This window comes from Oppia nitens, unplaced genomic scaffold (assembly GCF_028296485.1).
Source record: "Oppia nitens isolate AA-2021 unplaced genomic scaffold, nextdenovo-longstitch-racon4-pilon3 scaffold5_pilon_pilon_pilon, whole genome shotgun sequence".
Lineage (NCBI taxonomy): Eukaryota > Metazoa > Arthropoda > Arachnida > Sarcoptiformes > Oppiidae > Oppia > Oppia nitens.
Genome location: NW_026533243.1, coordinates 6,071,866 through 6,084,419, shown reverse-complemented (window position 1 = coordinate 6,084,419; position 12,554 = coordinate 6,071,866). Strand labels below are relative to the sequence as shown.

General features: G+C 26.2%; 1 protein-coding gene across 1 annotated transcript in view; it reads left to right on the top strand.

The window, feature by feature from the left end:
* The window catches only part of LOC128961642 (metabotropic glutamate receptor 8-like), a 46,364-nt gene that overhangs the window by 23,362 nt on the left and 10,448 nt on the right, over nt 1–12,554 (top strand). Inside the window, exons 3-6 of the mRNA XM_054307897.1 lie at nt 10,136–10,580; nt 10,659–10,718; nt 11,811–11,960; nt 12,221–12,415. Of these exons, the coding sequence (XP_054163872.1) occupies nt 10,136–10,580; nt 10,659–10,718; nt 11,811–11,960; nt 12,221–12,415 (850 nt within the window). The remainder of the gene's footprint in view (nt 1–10,135; nt 10,581–10,658; nt 10,719–11,810; nt 11,961–12,220; nt 12,416–12,554) is intronic.

The window sequence follows — 12,554 nt, the reverse complement described above, 5'->3', positions numbered from 1 at the left end:
TTACGAATATTTCCAATATATACAGTTTATATATATATAGTATACTTGTTTTATATATGGATTACATTATTATAAGCGAGAAAATCTTTATGAATCTTATAAATAAAGGCCTGTCATATAAATATATTATATATTATATATTTGATTTATATAAATAATATATTTATGCTTTCAATAATACAAATTATTATTATAACAATAGACAGTACTTACAGTATAATACTCAAAAAATATATTCAAATTATATAAACAAATCGATTGTTTTTGAAAATATACTCAATTATATATATATATAATAAACAGTGTATAAATGATAAATATATGACAAGTTTGCGGATCTCTAAGAAAAATTTCGTTTGGAGTATAATTTTCAAACCTTTTGAATTACTTATACATATATATATATATATTGTATATACAGTGCACTTATATTTAGTGTAAACTTTGAAAAATAGAGTTTTCAACTATATATTAAATATATTAGTTGTATATTTGAGTGTCTTTAAAATAAAATAAAAGTCATTACACACACATACAGACATATATTAGAGAGAGAGAGAGAGAGAGAGAGAGAGAGAGAGAGAGAGAGAGAGAGAGAGTCCAGCAAAGCATCAATTTTGTTACTTTTATAAACAATGTTTTGCTTTAGTAAACATATTTTTGTTTTGTTATTCTCAAAAACGGAATAATATGATAGTATTATAATAGTAATAGTAATTCATATAAAATAAAATGAAAGGTTATTTAGAAATCAAATCGATTTATCTCTTATATCACATTAAAATACAGYGCTATCTCTCTCTCTCTCTCTCTCTCTCTCTCTCTCTTTCTCTCTCTCTCTCTCTCTCTCTCTCTCTCTCTTCCTTTCCCTCTTTTTATGTATGTTTCTCTTCTTTAGACATAATGTGAACATTGAGTACAATGTCTCCGGAATTTACACTAAATTAAACTCATTTATACTTTATTTCGATTATTTAATGCTGTATTGAATGTTGAATAGTATTAATATAACTTTTTACTTATTATTTTATTGCATATAAAGATTTATTATATATATATATATATATATTGAGTAAAGAATATAAATTTTGACATATTATATATATAGTATATGTATTGTATATACAGTAATGTTTATACATTGTTGTTGTGATTATATTGAAGACAATCACATAATGTTTGATGAATAGAAAAGATAAGATCTATAACTCTTATTTGTTTTTGTTTTATTATTAACTTTTATTATCGATTGTCAACTAAAATCATGGCATCAAATGAATAAAACTCTTTAGTTTCGGACATTAAATAAAGAGACGGCAATAACAACCATCTATTTCTTTATCACTCGTCAAATGAATTTCACTGAAATAACATTTTAAGATATATATAGTTATATAAACGGGTTTAACATTTATAAAGGAAAGGAATGAGAGTAAAGATCTGTAAAAGTAAATGATCTGTTGGTTTATGAGTCACATAGCAAATGAAATTATGGATCAAAATTGAAAATATTAATGTCTATAAATTGAGATATTGATAGGTATATTGTATTTATATTATAGTAAATTGCAATTACACCGTATGCTTGTGTTTGGTGTTTGTCGTTAAAATATATATTTCAAATAAACCAACAAAAATTAATTCCTATATAACGTATAGAGGAAATACATACACACAAACAGTTATAGGGCTTTAAAGTTATCGAAAATGAGTTCATACATCAAATACATTTGTAGTAATATTAGTTTCTAAATATAAAACACATTTTTACTTTCATGTGTGTGTGTGTGTGTGTGTGTGTGTGTGTGTGTGTGTGTGTGTGTGTGTGTGTGTGTGTGTCAATACATAAGTTTAAGTATTTTTTCTCAATACATATGATTTATAATATGATTGAAGTCGAAAATATTTCTAACTGTAAACACACAAACATTGAATTGATAGTTGTGTTTGAATCAAAAATCATTTAATACTACACTTGTGGACCCATTCACCACCAGTTGTCTACTTTCGCACCAGTATTACATGTTTTACAAGAATATTCTTTAATAAATTATTTTACTTTGCTTATAATAATTTTTATTATTTATTCAAAATGATAATTTTTAAAAGGTCAACACTAGAAATAAAATTTGCTGGATGGGAGGAGCCTATTTACAACTTCATTGAGGGCGCATTCAAAAAATAGAGCTCTCAGCCATAATTCGTGACCCTTTTTGCTCGTCGCTGATTGGTCGTTGTCAGACAGCAAATCTGTCAATTTATCAAGAACTATATGTACTTTGATTTGCTGACACCGAAAAAAATCTGTCAGGCGTCAGTACGACTAGATTAAATACTTCTAAGTACCGGAAACTCGAAAGTCGAATTTGGCTAGAACTATTGTTACTTGTGACCAGAAATCACCCGACGGGTGACTGAGCCGACGGTACATTCCATAAATTATGTCTAACCTCTTTTCGAGACGTTATTGATTGATAGTAATAAAAAATCTAGAAATAAAGTTTCTCGAGTTTTATCTGTATTCAAAAATACACACGTAATTTATTGTTGGTATTATAACCGATTGCAAAAAAAAACAAAAGAAATTTAATTTCTTATTATAAATTATTAGATATTGACAATGATAAACACTAAATTATTTAGATATTATGATATATTATATAAAAAACTAATTAATAGATTAAATATTTAAAAAAAACATATTCAAATTATGATTATAAATAATAGTTGAAATAAACCTAAAATATAGGTTAATAAAAAATATTAAATGAATATTTAAACAATATATTTAAATGAAATATTTAAAAAAATAGCAAATTTTGGCGTAAATAAAGCGTTTGATAAACGCATAGTCATCCGCCTCTAAGTCGTCCGCAATCCAATCAATCGCAAGAACTTCGATTGCTCTCCAAAATCGTCGAGTGGCCGGATTGTAGTCGGTTCCACTGAAGTAATGATACTTAATAGCCAGTGCCAATGCATCTGTTAAACAACTACACGAAGCAATATTAAGCTTTGGTTCGTATAGTGATAGGTAAACTCGGCTGAAAAAATATTGGTCATCATTGAAGTGGTTAGTTGTGCTAAATACTGAATATCGCAAATCAGGTAAATATCGGATGACAGAAAACCTGCGGCCGAAGGCTTTCTGATGTTTTGTCCTTCCAATAGTTGTCTCGAAGTTTGCGACTCGTTTTTGCCAAACAATACACGGCTGTCGGGAATAGTTAACTGTTCCAATATAAGCAGAGCACTGAATACTTGAGGATACTTGACTATAGTTAATTAGTTAAATAAAAAAAAACACGTAAATAATAAATACTTATTATAAAATATATATAATTTAACTATAACTAAAAAACATTACCGTTTGATGAGTACGCAAAATCATAGTGCTGTAAACCTATACCTTTCGTTAAGCTATCGAATAGTTTTTCAGTGTCAGGTCTTTCGGCAATCAATTCGTCTTTCATCGATAGAAATCGGTTCCACAGTAATTCTAATTTTTTACTCATTTTTGTCATTTTGCAATTTTAAACTATTTTGTCTGTTGTTTGCAAAGCGTGTCAAAGCCTGTATAAACTAAGCAGTTAAAATACAAAGAGATTTTAGTTATTACAAAAAAATTACAAATGTTTCGCCGATTGTACCGCAAGCGTTTGGGAACCTGTTTGAGATGACGTACGCCAAAATCGCTCGGAAAACAGTCGGATGTTTGTTTTTTGATCAAATATTTTCTCCATTACTCTAAAAAACATAAGTTTTGTTAAATATGTTAGTATTAATTAATTAGATCTAATTAATAACAATGTCAACTTATCCATTTGTCTGTTGAAAACCTTTACCAATACTGTTTGTTCTTCAGGTGTTAGTACTTTTGTTTCTCCATCAGATCTAGTAGTCATTAGATTTTCATATACATTACATTCCGAACTGTTTGTGACATCAATTTGCGGTAATAATTGATTTTCGCCCAACATTTGGCTAATAATTGCTTTTGAGGTTGTCTTATGATTCAAAGACAACCTCGACTCAACTGGTGTAATGTCCACAAGTTGAGGATTATCAGATATTACAACTCTTGGCAACACATCCATTAAAATCGACAATTGGTTTTACTTTTATGATATTTACTGTGTTCGGAGCTACGATCTAACTGTTGAATGTTTTGCGGAGGTATCGGAATCATTGATAACGACTTCAGATGACGAATCACTTGATTCGCTTGTATTTTCATACTTTGATGTGTTTGTCAATGCGGTAACAAACTCTTCTTTAGTTTTTCTCTGAGTTTTGGACGACTCGCCGAACATTTTTTTGCGTTTCGGTAACTACAAGTTTGTACCACAATGTGCTTAATGACTAACAATATAACAAAAGCAAAAAAAAATTACTCACACTTTGAACACAATAGCACTAAAACTGTTATTTTTATGGACATTAGTCATATTTAATCGAGTTATATGACAAAAAACATAAACTATGAGTTTTAATCACATTAATAATACTTATTAAAGTTCAAAAAAACAATTTTTACACAGTTTCTATGCATCAATATTTGCTATTATTAATTATTGAATGCATTTTTGTTAAGTACAAATTTCTATGTTATCTAATAATTATAAATAGATGTAATTAACTTGTTTTAGTAAACACTGTTATTTAACGGTGCTTACATAAAAAACAACACTAATAAACAAAAGAAAGTTTTTTTCTTAATTCAACAAAAAAAAATATTTCAATGGATTTAATTAAGTGTTATTGTGGTCAAACGTTTCCAACGGAAGATAAATTTGCTTACCATGCTTTATATTTAAATCTATATATATATCTAAATAATCGCAGAAACCGATAGATCTTTTATTATGTTTAATTAACTCGTCCATTCTTTCCAATAGCAATAATTCTTCTGAGTTACCCGCGGCATTGCTTGAAACCACTTTGTTGTCAACGTTTTCAGACTGGTGATCGCTGACTATCAATGGCAAAGCATTCGAAAGGATCAAATGTTTCTTCAATCTCTTTCCTGCCGATGGTGGTGACCCTTGTATGGCTGTTACTTTTGTAGTTTTAACACCTGACTTGTCAATCAAGTTTTGCGATGTATTCATTGTGACCAACATTGATGAGTTGTTGATCTCTTTCGCTGATAGATTTTCTTTCGATGACAGGAACTCAGACCGTTGTCAAACTTTTAGTTGCTGTTGGTGTCGGTTGGCTATCGTTCATCTCTTCATAACTAGTCATTGGCTCATCAATGATTTTTTGTTCAGTCCAGATTCGCAGTATGCGCGACCTTTTGACCATATTTAGTCCTACCAAACTAGATTTAGCGGCTCCTTTTGGTATCAAAACATCATATTTTCGGTTCACTATCAACGCTATTGGATCCACTTCTGGATAATTCTTGTCCGTCACACTGTCAGACAGTGTTGACTCCATCTATTCCGATAATGTTTTTACTAAAAAAAACATTCACTTAATTAAAATTTAAATCGAACTATAATTACAATAATAACAGTAAATTGTCTTACATTTAAAAAAAACATTATAAGTCAACTATAACTGCGCAGTAAATTATAACTATTGTTTGTTTTCTGCATTCCAATTGGCTAACCATAGTATATATACTATATTTATTGCTACTCTCAACTCAGAGCCATCTAGGAGATTGACGTACACTCATTCGACCTAACAGTTAGATAATAAAATACTTGTCAACCATTGAGCTTGTACGCCATCATCACTGGCATCTATCATCATAAACAGTGCAATTTTAGTTTTATACACTATAATAGATGTCACTCCAATCGTTAGAAACTTTATTTCAACAAAACTGTTTTTGACAAACTTTTTGTAAATTTTATTTTTACTATCAGTACTAATAGTTCTCTGATCCCCTGTCCGAATCTATGTCCCTCTGGCGTCTCTTACACTGCATCAGTAGTTTATAGCCAATTTCCAGGTGTCGCTACTGTATCAAGACACTAAATTTCTTTATTTCCAAAATCTACTAAAGTTTTCGAGATTTTTTTGTACTTATTCCCTGAGCCCAGGCTTGAGCGCCAACTATACTCGATGCTGATTGGCTAAAGCTACACTATTCACAAACATAGTCCTTATATTATGTTACATTGCCATAGTTACATCTTACAAACACCATAGATTTATACAGATTTTTTCTAGTGAACTATAACATTAAGTTTAATTTAATTATGTTAATTATTAATTGTTTTTGAATAACAGTGTATTTTAGACAAATCATATAGTATATTTTTAAAAATATTTTTATCTTTGAAACAATTAAAATTATCTTTAATGTTATATCATATAAAAATAATAACTAATTAATTAATACATAAAAGGTTTATTGATTTCAAGTGTTGTTTTAAGACAATGTTTATAAAATAAAATTAATCATTTTAAAAATAATAAATATATATTCATTAGGGTTAAGTCAAGGGAGGTATTACACCCCCTAAGATGTGGATTTTACCCCAAATTTTTTGACCAAATGGGAAAAATAGCCATTAAATGGACGTGAAATGACCCCAAACAACCCCTATCCCTAAAATTTCTACGCCGAAGGCGTTTTCGAAGGCGAATAATATTTTAAGATAATTAATATAATAATAATAAATTACTCTTAAATTTAATTATTTTTACCTGCATTTTAGTCAGATTTATTTTTACTATTTATAATTTTTATAGATTTAAAAAAATATTCATAAAATTTAAGGAATTTATTGGGAATATATTCTTATTTTCTTAGGAATTTCCTCCATTTACATGAGAATTTTCTGGAATTTGCAATAAAAAAGTACACCCACTCTATAACCCCTAAAATTCAAAATCTTGCTTAACCCTKATATATATAAAACTATTATTAACAAAACTTTATAATAACATAATAAACTGTTATAAAACGTGTTTATCGGATGCATGTATAATAAAAAATAAAATAATTGAATAAAAATTTTATAAACAAGATACAGTATATCATTATGTTAAACATTTTTAGGTATTCATAATAAAAATACTAAATTATAAATGAAATTTAAAATAAATTAAATTTATATTAATTATTATTATTTAAAAAGTATTTATAAAAATAAGACAAAGCAGAGTATATTATATGAAAGTACAGTATTATTAATATATTGTATTTTTATACAATATTATACCAATACTTGTATACATTTGTATATACTGTACATTATGTACAATATATATGCAATTTCGTGATTTATAAACATTAGAATAACATTAATATTATTTATTATTATATAAAATATAACAATTTTATCTTAATATAAATGTATATTACTTCTATTGAATAAGTAATAGCAAATAATTTGAAATAAAATATTTTATGCCATTTGTAACCTTTTATCTTTTATGTCGTGCTCTTATATCTAATATTAAACAAAACATTTTTACACTTATTTGTCTCTCATTGAGTTACTTAATATTATTATTTAATATAAATAAATATATATTCATTTGTATAATATATATATAAACAAAAGTTATTTTTAATCCTTAATATCTTACTTTGAATATAATGTATATAAAATGTATAGTACTGTATGTATGTAGTACTGTATGTACAGTATATACTGTATGTGTGTTTGTATAGTGAGTAAGCAAAAAAAGAAAGAAAGAGAGAGAGAGAGAGAGAGAAGAAAGAAAGAGATTAAAAAGTTTTAAGGCATAGTTTGTGGCCATTATATTGTATTGAAATTCAGCATAAAATGTTAAAGAAAGCAATTTATTTCGTCAAAAAAGTGTCTTTGTTTTGTTGTCATATGAATACAAAATAAATGATAGAAATACTGTACATAATAAATAAAAAATATTACTTATATTCTAAATGTTTAGACTTAAAAAATTGAAATTACATTTTTCAGGTGTTTTGACAAATTTTTATTAGTAAAATAAAATAACTACAATATAATACTGTACAAATATATATATATATATATATATATTCAAAGTTTTACAAATATATTTAATATTTTATCAATTAAACTTTATAAAAATTATAATTTTTAGAATTTACATAAAAAAATATTATTTAGAAATTAATAATAAAATTACAATCGATTTATTTAAAAATCATATGATATGTTGTACAGTATTTTAAGTAATACAAATGATATTTCTTTTATATAAAAAATTAATTTTATGCAACATTTATTATTTAACCTTTTTAGAATTAATTTCACTTAATAAAAATATTTAATGATAATTTTCTTAATAACATTAACATTGAATGTACTATATTTTGGGGATTATTTTTTGGTGATAACAATTGAAATATTTGTTTTCAATTGAATTCATTTTCAATAGAAATTCATTAAATTCCTTTCATATTGAGCTACAAATAAGTGATGCGTTAGTTATTTGACTCACAATTGTAATACATTATGTTATTCAACAAATGTTATCTAAAAGAGTGATTTATAACAATAACTTCGTTAAAATAATTTTAATTATTTCTCTAAATAAATGTAAAAAAATTGGTCGATATGTAGTAAAATCAATAAAAATAATCGATAACTTATATTAAATTTATTATTATTATTATATTACAGTATAATAAAAATCATTTTTAAAAATTGTTATAAAATGAAAATTTTTCTTTTAATATTATAAATAAAAAACCTTTAAGCAATCATTGAGTGTATATTTCAAATAAAAAAGTTATTATTTTCATACAAATCTTAGACAAACCACTAAAAACACATTTTTTCAATTTTTAAAACTAATTTTGATTTGTCTTTTGGCTACACTTCTGGCAATAACTAAAACAATAACTAAAAAGAATAGATTTTCAGTAATTACAAGAACTTCGGAAAAAGTTAGAAATTAAAGACTTATTTGTTTGGTTTGTGCACCGGAATGGTTGTCCAAAATAGAGGAAAGGCATACAGTCTGTAGTGTAAAGGTTGTCCACAAAGAAAACAATGGTCACATATAAGATCATACAATCTAGTAGTCATACAATTGTTTTTATTTAATTTCATCGATTGTTCACCAGAAATGGTTAAATCTGATAATCCATTGATTTTTTTGCTTGTTTTTACAATCTGTGTCTTAAGACAACTTTTTCTGTTTTTTTGTATGGTTTTCAATGCTATAGTACAGTATATTTCCATAATATCTCAGACTTTCATACCATTCCGTGCCATACATTTCAATGCTATTTCAATTACAGTATTACTATTTATCTCTTTTTTCATTCATATATTCAGCAATATATTCAACGATAAGTTGTGAAAATTATTTATTTTTTAATACATATATAAATTATTTGATATGTTATCATTAATTTTATTTTTAAAATTTTATTTTTAATATTAAACAATATTTTATTTATGTGAACTACTCACACATAATGTAATTATAGAAATACTTTGAAATCCAGTATTTTACAACATTGATCGTAAAAATAAATAAATAAAATACAAGTCAGACATTATTATGTAGATATAATGTCAATAACCAGTCATTTAGTATTTTTAAATAGTCTAAAATTAATATAATGTTGTGAATGCTAAATAATAAACTTGTTTTAAATTAATATATTTAATAATATAAATATATATATATATATAAATCATAATTTAAGTATTTAATATATAGATAATAAAATTATATTCAAACGTTTGTCAATATCTAGATCTTTAGAGCTGAAGAAACGAAATAAGCAAACAAAAAATATTTTTATATAAATACAACTTTAAGTTTACAATAATCACAAATAAATTATTTTATACTATATTATATATATACCTTTTATATTTAAATTTATAATATTTCAAAAAATATATTTTTATTATTAATAAACTTATATTTAGATGTGTTGGTTAGTACTTATTTGTATCAAAACGTGAATTCATTTTGTATTCAATTGGATTTTTAAAATCTTTAAATTTTTTATAAATAATACATAAAATGTAACCAAAAAATTTGTGAAACATTCAACAAATTCAAAAAAATATATTAATAATACATTTTTGTTATACACCAATATTTTTATTTAATATTAAACTAGAAAACAATTTGCAATTCAATCAGACATATATTGAATGAATATATATTTAATATTTTCTAATATATATGCCAACAGATCCCGCAAATATCATATGCATCGACCAGTGCTGACTTGAGTGATAAGAGTCGGTTCGGTTATTTTAGCCGAACTGTCCCACCGGACAACTTCCAGGCACAGGCTATGGTCGACATTGTAAAGCTGTTCAACTGGTCATACGTGTCGACAATTGCTACAGAAGGTGATTACGGCGAGAAAGGTATCGAACACTTCAAAATATTGGCCAATCGGGAGGGCATATGTGTGGCCGAGTCGGCAAAAATATCACGTAATGCCAAACACTCGGACTTCTTGAGAATCATTGAACAATTGTCGAGTAAAGGCAACGCCAGAGTTGTTGTGCTATTTGTCGACGAAGATAATTGTCGGCGACTTTTGAGCGCTTCTCAAGAAATGGGAAGAGAGGGATACTTTCTGTGGTTAGGAAGTGATTCGTGGGGCAAAAAGATACATCCGGTCAAAGGTCAGTATCAATATATTTCTATTATTTAATTCAATCTATTAGAGATTGCTTTCTTTTGTTTGATCCTAACATTTAAAGGTCAAGAGGAGTCTGCGGGCGGAGCTATAACTATACTACCGAAACGTAAACCATTAAAAGGTATGTGTTTTTGTATGTTTGAGTGTACAATGAATTTCTCAAAACTGGTCACTCATTTGATATCACGACAAATGCTTATTTGCTTCAAACAACTCAAACACTACTTTCATAGAAAATCCATTCACTGATGCATTACTTATTGATTGTTAATCTCATGTATCATATGAGCTATACTTTTGTATCAAATATATAATATTATATACTGTATATATTATATAGATATAATGTATATCATAAACTATAAGCTAAGGCCCTATAATACTAAAGTATATATTATATAACTATTGACAAAACCAACTGCTGTGATGTCTATTAAAGATAAACCCAGTGGTTGTCAAGTAGTAGTAATTGGTTTATAAATTTTACGATTAATTTACTCAAACGTATTTCCAGATAAACTATTAATATTTTATTATATTAACATTAGATTTATTAGAAATTTAGTGATTTTCACTATATTTTTCATTACATTTAGATTAAAATTTGATTTTATGAATATAATATCGATAAATTATGAAAACATCCAAAACATGTTGTAGTGAACAGACCTAACCTTATTGTGTGCGGCAAATCATTTGTGATACAAATTGTATCGTAAAATACAATAGTAAGCAATCGTATCCATCATATATTGTATTGTATTGCCATAAATGTAAATAAAATTTATCATTTTCTAAGCAAATATTTCCCAATATTTGTTGATTTTGTTTATTGAATCTCTGATTGAGAAAAAAGATGAAACATACATGTAATACAAAATAAGTGCATATAATTTGCTGCAAAATAAAAAGTTTTTTTGTCTACTATAAAAATAAATTTATGTATTATATTATCAAAATTGTAAAGTAAATTTATTTAAAAATATATTTCTACTAGTTAAAATATTTTATTCAACAAAACAATTCAAGCGTTTTATTGTTTATAATAATAATAAATTGAAAATTTATAATATTATATATGCAGTAAAAATAATTCAAATATAGTACAGTAAATTTTTAAAATTATTGATTTAAGTTATGTCAATGTTTTATTTGTTAACCAAATCACACATTAAATATATGTAATATAATTAATCATTTGATGGTTTTATAGGTTTTGACGAGTATTTCAAGCGATTGCGTCCCTCAACCAATACCCGCAACCCGTGGTTTATGCCTTTCTGGGAACAACACTTCAATTGCACGTTTGCGTTGCACTCCCGACACAATGAGTTTGAAACAAAACGACTTAAAAGATGCACTGGTAGGTCATATTAGCATAACTACATCAATGAGCCCATAGTCTATACACTATCTTAGAAACAATATTGATTTTTTTTAAACCAAAACTTATTAAGATGCAATAAACTATTAAAAAATTTATAGTATTATTTATTTCAGTATTTTTTTTTTAATTGTAATATAAAAACATTTTAAATTTTAATTCAAGATTCTCTTGTATTAAGTAAAATGGAAATAATATAATAACAAAAATGTCATATTTTATTTTATATTATGTTTTAGGTGATGAAAAATTGTCTAAATATGAACAGGAAGGGTTGGTACCTTTTGTTGTTGATGCAGTCTATGCCGTGGCAAACGCAATACACAACTTATTAAACGACCGGTGCGGACGACACATACCTCACAAAGTCTGTCTCAAAGATGTCATCAAAGGTCCCGATTTATTGGCTTATATTCGTAACGTTTCGTTTAAAAGTAAGCCTCAAATTGAGATTTAAATTATAGAAGTAATAGTAGTCTATATAAGTTTGATAATTATTTTTTGTGTCAATAATTTTTAAGCAAAAATATATACAGTATATAACAACTTCGTAATAATAATAATAAAAATGAG